General features: G+C 48.2%; 1 protein-coding gene across 1 annotated transcript; it reads left to right on the forward strand.

Annotated features, from left to right (window-relative positions):
* Positions 1-1,620: 1,620 nt before the first annotated feature.
* LOC140897073 (olfactory receptor 10S1-like) lies at positions 1,621-6,224 on the forward strand. Its single transcript, XM_073309353.1, has 2 exons — positions 1,621-2,531; positions 6,197-6,224. Exons 1-2 carry the CDS (start codon positions 1,621-1,623, stop codon positions 6,222-6,224), a joined length of 939 nt encoding a protein of 312 aa, XP_073165454.1.
* Positions 6,225-11,604: the final 5,380 nt, after the last annotated feature.

Below are 11,604 nucleotides of genomic sequence, written 5' to 3' on the forward strand. Positions count from 1 at the left end.
TTTACACGAGCAGGGATTACCCACTGCTACTCTAGCAACGGGCTTCCCCCAACCTTAGCTGGGCTGCTGCCCCGCAGTCCCAACCCAGAGCCCCCTATAATCTGAGCCCTGGGATTCTCCCCACAGTGCCTGGCCTGTTTGAGCGTTGCCCTGCCGGGTTTTCACCACTAGATCATGCTCCATGCAGACTCATCCCAGTAAAGCTCTGGAAGCTGCCAGAGGCACGTTAAAAGGATCTCTGTGTAGCTAGCAGCCACGCAGCCCTGGGTAGCGAACGCCAGGCACTGAGCGAAGAATCCCGATGGGATGCCTGCTCTCCCCTGCTGACAGGCCTGGGAACGGGACACCTGGGGCTAGGCTTCGCCTGGATTTGCATCAGACAGTTAGCTCCCAGGAGCGTGGTGAGCAGCGTACCCAAGGGTGAAAATATCATTCAAATACTTGGCTGACTCAGGCACTTTGCCACAGCGGAGACAACGAAGCGGCTGTTCCTCATCCCGGTCCCGTGACAGTGGTGAGTGTGTCTGAGCCGGGGAACGGCTTTTCTTTAGGGACAGAGGGACTGCCAGACCAGGTTAACCCAAGGTCCATCCAGCCCAGGCTCTGATCTGAGGCTCTGGTACCAACTCTTTCATAGGACGCATGATACAAGAAACCCTACAGAGGGGAGCTAAGAGTTCATCTGCCTCTAGTGGGTCCTTTCTCCCTAACCTCTCCCAGTTTGGGATCACCTCATTCCCTGATCAGGAGAGGATACCCCCTTTCCTGCTTTGTACAATCCCCCTAATTTCATGCTGGCTGTCATCTGTGCAGGCGCTCTGGCCATTGACTTTCCTGCGTGGGCAAGTGTGGGAACTGGAACTGAAATCATGCAATAGATACACGGGCCAACAGGGTCAGCTTCCAGCATCGTTCAGTGGTTTGTGACACTCGGCATCTCTCCAGCACGCCCTTCCTGCATCCAGCAGGCTGATGATGGGTGACAAGAGGAGAACCAGGCTAGATGGATACTGTGCAAGAGAGAACAGTGGTGTGTATAGGGGTAGATAGAGAGATAGAGAGATAATCTATAGTGATTGGTCAGGAGGTGACAGACTGGTAATCAGGCTATTTATCTACCTACATTAGCAGGACATTGTTCACAGATGAGGTGAGAGGAGACAAGATGAGAGGAAGGACAGTCCAGCAGTGAAGTCACGAGCCATGGATCTGAGAAACCTGAGTTTAAATCTCCTGCTCTGATGCGGGCTTCCTGTGTGTCTTTGAGCTGTTCTGTGCCTCAGCTCATAGGCTGTAAATCCAGGGATGCTAAACCCTGGGAGAGGTATTTTGAGGAAAAAATACATTTAAAAGTCTGAGGTTGTCACATGCAACAGTCACAGGGTCTAGATAGATACCGGAGGGGATGAATAATCGCTGTGCTTTGCCTTGCAACGAGGAGCCGGTGGGAGACTAGTGTGAAAGGACCTCTGAGTTATGGTGGCATGTTACTCCATTGAACTGAGTGTGGAAGAGAGAGAGAGACAGAGAGACAGACAGACAGACAGACACATACTGGGGTAACTTCTGCTCTGATTCGCACTGCTCTAGCTACTGTTGCTCTGCACAGGGGGGAAGCAGATGGAGCCAGGAAACCAAACGCCAGTGACGGAATTCATCCTGGAGGGTCTCCCAAACACCAGGGAGCTTCCCTCTCTCTTCTTCCTCCTCTTCCTCCTCCTCTATCTGCTCACCCTGCTGGGCAACATCCTCACCCTGCTGACTGTGCTCTGCGATCCTCGACTCCATGCCCTGCCCATGTACTGCTTCCTTGGCCACCTCTCCTTCCTCGACGCCTGCCTCTCCTCTGTCACCGTGCCCAAGATCCTGGCTGGCTTGGTGGGGCCCGGTGGCAGGGCCATCTCCTTCGGCGGCTGCGTGGCGCAGCTCTACGCCTTCCATTTCCTGTGCAGCACCGAGTGCTTCCTCTATACAGTAATGGCTTACGACCGCTTCCTGGCCATCTGCCACCCCCTGCGCTACAGCGTGGTGATGAGCAGAAAGACCTGCCTGTGGCTGGCAGCCGGCACTTGGCTCACCGGCTCAATCCATGCCATGATCCAGGCCTTCCTGACCTTTCGCCTGCCCTACTGTGGCCCCAATCACGTGGAATACTTCGTCTGCGACATCCCCGCCATGCTGAAGCTGGCCTGCGCCAACACAGCCATCAATCAAGTCGTCATTCTGGCCAACATTGGGGCAGTGGTGGCCGGCTGCTTCCTGCTCATCTGCGTTTCTTATACCTACATAGCCTCCGCCATCCTGAAGATCCGCACGGCCCAAGGGAGGCAGCGGGCGTTCTCCACCTGCAGCGCCCACCTCACCCTGGTGCTGCTGTACTATGGGCCCCCAGTCTTCATATACCTGCATCCCTCTTCGAGTCAAGCATCCGACGGGGTAGTGGCTGTATTCTATACTGCAGTCACCCCTCTGCTGAACCCCTTTATATACACCCTGAGAAACAAGGAGATGAAAAAGGCCTTGAGGAAACTGATTTGTGGACAAACACTTTCTCTGCATGCATAAGATAGATCCAACTCCTGGGAGACTTGCAAAGAAGCCCAAGGACACAAGGTGCCCATCTCCCATGAGTGCAGGGTACTCCTAGACCCTTATGGTAGGCCAGCCAAAATTTCTCTTCTATCTGGCCACTTTAGGAGGTTGTCATCTTCAATGCCATTCACTCCCTGAGGCTAGCCAAAGCTCTCCAGTCAGCACCTAGATTATTGTTCACAGTCTGAGCTCAATGGTGGTAGTTTTTCAAGGTGGAGGAGTCAATGAGGAGGTGTCTCTCTCCCAGTGTGGGAGCTCAGCTGAGTTTCCCTGTAACAACAGTGTAACCGGTGAGGATCTAATCGCCTGGTACAATCAGCTCCGGGGCTGCCCCACCAGCTGTTTCCTCGGGCTATAACTCCTCAGAGAAAGCAGGCCAGTTCAAACCGTTCACTGACCCATCCAGCCAGTCCCTGCTGCTGCGTCTCATGGGCATGGAGATGGACTAGTTCAGCATTGAGCACTGTGCTGGGATTGACACAGCCATGGAAACTAACCACCCCAACTCTCTGTCATCGCAGAATTAAGGGTGCCCAGTGCACGGCGAGTGGCTGCACTGAATTCTGCATTAATCAACTTTTTGGACAGTTAATGTTGATTTTCTGCTTCCCTTGGGGTTGTTGGGAGGCTAAATCCATGACAGATTTGCGAGTCGCTCAGACATGTCATCAGTGGGGTGAGCTGAGTCAAATCAACTCAGCGTCACTTTGCTGTATTCTGAATAAAGGGACCTGAGTGATAAGATATGGAGTAGAAGTGAGTTTCCCCAGGGAACTGGATGAAGTGCTCTCCCAGAGCTGGATCAGCCAAGTGGAACAGGCTTTGGAAGGAATCCCAACAACCGGAGACCCTGTGGTGCCTACTAAACTTCCTTTGTCCTTTGCCTGCAGAGATGTTAAAAGTGACGGCTTCATTGCAAGTGACAGGTTTCAGAGTAGCAGCCGTGTTAGTCTGTATCAGCAAAAAGGAAAGGAGGACGTGTGGCACCTTAGAGACTAACCAATTTGTTAGTCTCTAAGGTGCCACAAGTCCTCCTTTTCTTTTTTCATTGCAGGTGGTCTCCTACAACATGTGTGAACCCCTTATGATCAAGTGTCTCATACAACATATGACCTGAAGAGAAGTGACAGTCTGACCATTTTAACTATTGCCGAAGCTGTGTTATCTTCCTTGGGGTTTTATTCTTTTACTTATTTCGGTTGTATCTGGAAAATAGCAATAATAAAACTCCAGACCATTGAAATCAATGGGAGGATCTGGGCCAAAGTTCTTTGTATTTAGCTGTGACACTATGGTTCCCTCCTCCAGAGGTGGGCAAGAGCTCTGTCTAGCTCAAAAGCTTGTCCCCTCCACCAACAGAAGTTGCCCCAATGAAAGGTGTTCTCTGACCCACCTTTTCTCTCTCAGATCCTGGGGCCACCATGGCTACAACAAGGCAAACAATATCTCATCTATCCATCGAGCTCCCTTATTTCGTCTCACTCATACAAAGAGAATTGAAAACTAGCTATAACAATGACTGCAGTACATTTCTTCCCCGTGGAATCCTGTCTTACATTTATTGGATGCTGAATGTTAATAAAAACGGATACCTTTTTTCAGTAGAAAGCCTGTGCAAGGCTTTAAACAGCATTTCCAGTTGTTGCCTAATTCTTTGTAATGATTAATCATAGCTGGATTGATTGCCAGTCCTGAGGATTTTTCACCCAAAGACTTGAAACTGCTTGGAAAATGTTAACTAAATAACCCACCTGTGAGGTGCCTCGTTGCCTTTTGAAGGGTAGCCACCTCTGAGGTGGGACACTGTGGCTGTTTTACAGTGCACTATAGCGGTGCATTACTGTAGAGGAAGAAGAGCCCTGTACCAAGTTCAGACCAAAAGAGTGAACAGAAGAAGGCAGAATGAGACAAACTGAGTCTGAGTTTGGGCTGGACACCAGCTCTAAGGAAAAGTGACAAGGCGACTAGGAGCAGAGAGTTGGTCTCAAGTTTAACCCAAAAGAGGGAAATTCCCAATGCATCATGCCCCCTAGCACCACATTGGGGCATTGAGGTCAGCACCGACTGCGAGGGGCCAGCGCCCCCTACTGGACCTCCCACCTCACTCCCTGAAGCACACCGTCACACTGGGACTCAGAGCCATTCCCCGGCAGGGTCAGCGCCAGGAGCGGGAAGGGAGTTCAGAGTCACTGCCCCATTTGACACTTGGCACCTCCAACAAGCAATACAACAGGGCTGGGAGCTGGTGCCCGATGTCTTGGTGTTTCCACTAGTATGTGCCCTGGGAGTGGGGTGGGCCACTGCCAAATACTTTTACTGAGCCAATCGAATGCCCCCTTTGCGCTAATGACCCTCAGCCATTAGTGGACTGGAACCAGTGCCCCATATGCCATTCCCATATTCACTAGCTCAGGGCCAGATTGGAGCTGGGGTGGCAACCCTTAATGGAGAAAGGCCTCATATCCTATTCCTAACCCCCTGAGCCAGCTAGACCCCTTGGCCTTGGGCCAGATCAGAGCCAGCTGCCCCTAGAGTGGAGAAGCCTCATATCCCATTCCCCACCCTGCACCACCACCCGAGCCAGCCCGTCCCCCTGCTCTAGGACCGGATTGAAGCTGGTGCCCCCAAGAGGGGGAAGGCCCCGTATCCCATTTCCAGACCACCCATGAGCCATCTGGCTGTCGCAGGGTGTTTAGCTGTGATGTGCTACTCTGTACTTGTCTTTACCATCCATTTGTGAGGGATTGTTGCTGAGAAATTCTCCACGGAACCCGGGTCCATTTCATTGGCTGGAGTAAATCAGCGGAGTCCCACTGAACTCGACTGGTCTTCGGCTGATTTACCCCAGGTGGGGATCTGGTGTTAGATGTCTGCTTCTGCTTGTTACATTGTAATTGTTCTCCAGGGATTTTTGGCCTTACTAATGTCTCACCTTGACTTAGCTCCCCTCTGCACGCAGTCGGGTTTCATTTACACTCACTGTTTGCCAACATTTCTGCTGCGGCTAACAAGCCCCATAGGGACAATAATTCAAAGCTCTCCCTAATTAGCCCTGGGGATTACACACTTTGCAAGCAGGGAGCAAAGGCAACAATTAAAAAGTCAAAGCAGGGAGGAACTGCAAGTTTTTTAACGAGCCTCAGTGGGTACCAATAATCACGTGGTAACACTTTGACCAAGCAACAGGGAAACACACCTCACAGCTCCTTAAAACTCTAGTTACAGCTGTGCAGCTTTGCGGATCTGTCTGCTTCACAGCCAGCGGCGGGCCGGAGGCTCAGCAGCCGTATTGTGGCTACTCTGGTTTACACCAGCTGGGGATCTGGCACCACGGAGTTTATTATAACTACACCAGTGCGCCCAGCTCCAGGTGTGGCCCGTTGACTCCAATGGTGCGAGGCCGATTTCCAGCCACGGGTCATCCGGCCCCTGTCTATTCTGGGCCCTTAATTCTAAATTCCCTCTTCTGTTCATTCCCTCTGGGGCACCTGGGATCGCCACTGTCGGCAGACAGGACAAAGGCAAGATGGACCTTTGGTCTGACCCAGTCTGGCCGTTCTTATGTTCTTATGTACTTTTTATGACGACAAAACTGTTCTGTGTAGAAGGATAAAGTGTCTCACACAAAATAAGAAGAGAGATGACAGACTGTCCATTTTTACTGTTGCTGCAACTACCAGGGTTCCATTCCGTAGGGCAGTGGTTCTCAGCCAGGGGTACACGGGGGCAGGCAGAGGTCTTCCAGGGGGTACATCAGCTGAAATGTCAGTACACTATTTATATTCCAATTGATTTGTTTTATGGTTAAAAATGAGAAAGTCGGCCCTTTTTCAGCAACACTTGTGTGTTTTTATGTCTGATTTTGTAAGCAAGTTGTTTTTAAGAGAAGTGAAACTTGGGGGTACACAAGACAAATCAGACTCCTGAAAGGGGTACAGTCGTCTGGAAAGGTGGAGGGCCACTGCCTGAGGGCTTTATTCTGTTACTTTTCTCCATAGTCTCAGCACCTCCCATATAAAAAAAACGGGAGGGGTGATACTAAATGAGAACAAGGACACTGCTGATGGGAGCCAGGGTGTGCCTCGGGAAAGCAGGCCACTAATAACAATGAGACTCACGTCTTAGATCTCCCAGGCTCCGGCCTTGTGTTTTAACTACAAGGTTGCTATTAGCACCCCATCCGCTCTGGACAAAGCTGAACACCCGGATGCAATTCCTTCCCCCCAGGTTAGTTTTATACAATGAACGATAGGAACCGACACCTTCTGAAACAGGGAGTTTAAGGCCAAAAGGGACCCTTAGATCATCTGGTCTCATCGCCAACGTCACACAGGCTGGAGAGGTTCTCTCAGTAGCCCCTGTATTAATCTCAATAAATTGCGCATGGCTAAAACATCTTCCTGAAGAGCCTCCAGTGCGGATCTGAAGACTTCAAGAGATGGGAAATCCACCCCGTCCCTTGATAGTTGAGTCCAATAGTTAATCGCTTTCACTGTTAAAACAAAACAAAACTGTAGGTCTTATTTCTGAGCTTGGAAGGATCAGATTTTTATTGGTAAATGTTGGTAAACATCAATTTCCCCATGCACACACACAAACCAATGGAAAATATTTCTAACCATAAAAAATGAAATTTACCGATAGACAAAAGTAAGGAAAGTTTAAGGATTTTGACCTTTTTATATTTTCACATGTGATGTCGACCCTCCCACTACTAATTTTGTACAAATAGATAATATAATTTTAAAAAGGCTTAAAAATACCCATGGACAAGATCCATCAAACCTGAATTCTGCCAACCCTACTTATTTCACATTTGTCTGTCTGTAACATCCAGCTATTGTTTCTCATCCTGCCTTTCTCGGCAAGAACATAGGAAAACAACTTGGCCTGGCGGACAGAGCTTCGGTGTAGACCGTGGAAGGGTTTTATCATTGTTGGCAGTAGTGCCGAGGGGGTGTAGACACCCAGACACACAGTCTAGTCTCTTCCCTAAAGAACCGACAGTCTAAGGGTGACTCCCTGACTCTGCCACTAATGGCTGTATGAACTTGGGCAAGTCCTTTCTGCTTTCTGTGCATCTGTTTTCCCTCCCACTTCTGGTCTGCCTTTCCCTGCTGCATAAGTAATCTCTTGGGCGTAGGGAGCCTTTGTCACTATCTGTTTTTACAGCACCCATCAGGCTCCCTATAGAGGCATAAGAACAGCCAGACTGGGTCAGACCAAAGGTCCATCTAGCCCAGTATCCTGTCTGCCGACAGTGGCCAATGCCAGGTGTCCCACAGGGAATGAACAGAACAGATAATCCTCAAGTGATCATCCCCTGTCGCTCATTCCCAGCTTCTGGGAAACAGAGTCTAGAGACACTTCCATGCCCATCCTGGCTAGGGTGACCAGATGTCCCAATTTTATAGGGACAGTCCCAGTATTTGGGGCTTTTTCTTATATAGGCTCCTATTACCCCTTACCCTCTGTCCCGATTTTTCACACTTGCTATCTGGTCACCCTAATCCTGACTAATAGCCATTGATGTGCCTATCCTCTATGAGGCCCTTAGGCGCTTGTTGAAATAATCACAGTATGGCACGAGCCTATTTTGGAGATGGGACACTAGGGCCCAGCAGATCCTCCAAGCCATTCTCAGGCTAAACCTTAGGGTAAAACCAGCCCCTTCTCCATATCCCTTACCCTCTGCTGCCCCTTAGTGTCTATTCCAATCCAACCACTTACAGCCGTATCAATCTGCGTTTCACTGAAATTCTGTTTGCATTCACTTCCCCTTGTCTTTTTTTTTTTTTAAATTCCTGATATATTTCTTTGCCTGACAGTGAGACAGGTTGATGTTTCGCCTTGTACTCTCATGGGCCAGCTGCTTATAACCATTTGTATGGCTTCCCTGATGTCGGTGTGTGTGCGCTACATCAATATTCCTTAAACCACTTCCTTAGGTAAGTTGCTCCAAAGGCTAATCACGATTACAGAACTCCTGCCTAGGAAGGAGTACTGCAGAAAGGGATCTAGGGGTCATAGTGGATCACAAGCTAAATATAAGTCAACAGTGTAACGCTGTTGCAAAAAAACCAGACATCATTCTGGGCAGCGATGAGCTGCCAGAAGCTCAAGAACCGGTTCCTTCACTCGCTCCGGGTCTTTGGTGGCACTTTGGCGGCACGTCCTTCAGTCCTCCAGGTCTTTGGTGGCACTGAAGAACCTGCCTCCAAAACGCCGCCGAAGACCCGGAGTGAGTGAAGGACCCACCTCCGAAGGCTCAAAGTGCCGCCGGGTCAGTACAAATTCACATGAGAGCCTCCCCAGCCGAGAGCTCAGGTGGGGCGGACAGGACGGTCCCGCGGGCCAGATCCTGTCCGTTCCGTCTGAGCTTCCCCAACCCTTTAACAACCTGTTCTGAACCGGCTTCAAAATTTAACAATCGGTTCGCACTAACCGGTGCAAACCGGCTCCAGCTCACCACTGATTCTGGGATGTATTAGAAGGAGTGTTGTAAGCAAGACATGAAAAGTAATTCTTCCATTTTATTCTGTGCTGATTAGGCCTCAACTGGAGTATTGTGTCCAGTTCTGGGCACCATATTTTAGGAAAGATGTTGACAAATTGGAGAGAGTCCAGATAGGAGCAACAAGGATGATTAGGGGTCTGGAGAAACATGACCTATGAGGGAAAATTGAAAGAACTGGGTTTGTTTACTCTGAAAAAGAGAAGACTGAAAGGGGATATAATAACAGTTTTCAAATACCTAAAAGGTTGTTACAAGGAGGAGGGAGAAAAATTGTTCTCCTTAACCTCTGCTGATAGGACAAGAAGCAATGGACTTAAATTGCAGCAAAGGAGTTTTAGGTTGGACATTAGAAAAAACTTTCTAACTGTCAGGGTGGTTAAGCACAGGAATAAATTGCCTAGGGAGGTTGTGGAATCTCCATCATTGGAGATTTTTAAGAGCAAGTTGCACAAACACCTGTTAAGGATGTTATAGATGGTGCTGGTCCTGCCATGAGTGCAGGGGACTGGACTGGATGACCTTTTGAGGTTCCTTTCAGTTCTATGATTCTAGCCTGAATTTCTCTAGCTTCAGCTCCCAGCCATTGGCTCTTGTCATGCCTTTGTCTGCTAGATTAAAGAGCCATCTGCTCAGAAATCTCCTTCCCATGTAGTTGCAAGGAGACTGGGATAAAGTTACCTTAACTTTGTTACCTTAACTTTGTTGAGAACAGTGGTTCTCAACCTTTCCAGACTACTCTACTCCTTTCAGGAGTCTGATTTGCCTTGGGTAGTCCCAAGTTCCACCTCACTTAACAACTACTTGCGTACAAAATCAGACACAAAAATACAAAAGTGTCACAGCCCACTATTACTGACTTTCTCATGTTTACCCTATAATTACAAAACAAATCAATTGGAATATAAGTATTGCACTGGTATTTACATGTATGGTACATAGAGCACTATAAACGAGTCACTGACTTTGCTAGTGCTTTCTAAAACTAGGCCAATACCTAGAGGAATTGATGTACCCCTTGGAAGACCTCTGCGTATCCCCAGGGGTATCCATGTATTGAGAACCACTGCCTTCAGCCATTCTTGTATTAATTCTTAAATCATTCTTGTAGTCACAAACTAGAGCATTGCTCTATACCTGATTTTCCAGAGCTTAAATCAGATGTAACTATTATTATTCATTATTTATATTACCCTAGTACCCAGGAGCCCGAGCCATGAACCAGGACCCCATTGTGCTAGGCGCTGTCCAACATGGGACAAAAGATTCCCTGTCCCAGAGACCTTACAATCTAATTAGCCTAGACTACGGCTGTCAAGGTTCCTTCCCCACTCTGAACTCTAGGGTACAGATGTGAGGACCTGCATGAAAACCTCCTAAGCTTACTTTTACCAGCTTAGGTTAAAACTTCCCCAAGGTACAAATTAATTTTACCCTTTGCCCTTGGATTTCCACTGCCACCACCAAACTTTATCTGGGTTTACTGGGAAACGTAGTTTGGACACGTCTTTCCCTCCAAAATCCTCCCAACCCTTGCACCCCACTTCCTGGGGAAGGTTTGGTAAAAATCCTCAGCAATTTGCATAGGTGACCACAGACCCAAACCCTTGGATCTTAGAACAATGAAAAAACATTCAGTTTTCTTAAAAGAAGACTTTTAATAGAAGTAAAGGAATCACCTCTGTAAAATCAGGATGGTAGATACCTTACAGGGTAATTAGATTCAAAACATAGAGAATTGCTCTAGGCAAAACCTTAAGTTACAAAAAAGACACACAGACAGGAATAGTCATTCTATTGAGCACAGCTCTTTTCTCAGCCATTTAAAGAAATCATAATCTAACACATACCTAACTAGATTACTTACTAAAAGTTCTAAGACTCCATTCCTGTTCTGTCCCCGGCAAAAGCAGCATACAGACAGACACAGACCCTTTGTTTTTCTCCCTCCTCCCAGCTTTTGAATGTATCTTGTCTCCTCATTGGTCATTTTGGTCAGGTGCCAGCGAGGTTACCTTTAGCTTCTTAACCCTTTACAGGTGAGAGTATTTTTCCTCTGGCCAGGAGGGATGTTAAAGGGGTTTACCCTTCCCTTTATATTTATGACAACGGCTCTCAGTGACATCCCATTCGTAAGTCATTCTTGGGATCACAGTCTGAAAGTCACCTCAAATCATTCTTGTAGCTCTTTTCTGACCGGCTGGCAATCAGATTTGATGGTGCCTCACATTGGGCACCCAAGAACCACGAGTCACTTTTGTAAATCTTAACCCTGGGGAGGCAATGAATGCCAGAACAACATGAAAACAGTGCGGTCTTCTGTTCTCCTGGGATTTAAGGATGATACAGGGACCTGATTCGTTGATCATTCTGGTTAGAAACATATAGTCCCTTTCCCACTAGGTGTAAGTTGCCAGGTTAATATGGAGCTGTCATAAATATAAAGGGAAGGGTAAACATCTTTAAAATCCCTCCTGGCCAGAGGAAAAACCCTTTCA

Source organism: Lepidochelys kempii, chromosome 13 (genome assembly GCF_965140265.1).
Source record: "Lepidochelys kempii isolate rLepKem1 chromosome 13, rLepKem1.hap2, whole genome shotgun sequence".
Taxonomy (NCBI): Eukaryota; Metazoa; Chordata; order Testudines; family Cheloniidae; genus Lepidochelys; species Lepidochelys kempii.

Coding starts and splice junctions, on each gene's coding strand:
- LOC140897073 (XM_073309353.1), top strand. CDS start 1,621: ATGGAGCCAGGAAACCAAACGCCAGTGACGGAATTCATCCTGGAGGGT. Junction 2,532..6,196: donor AAAAAGGCCTTGAGGAAACT/GATTTGTGGACA, acceptor CTGTTCTGTGTA/GAAGGATAAAGTGTCTCACA.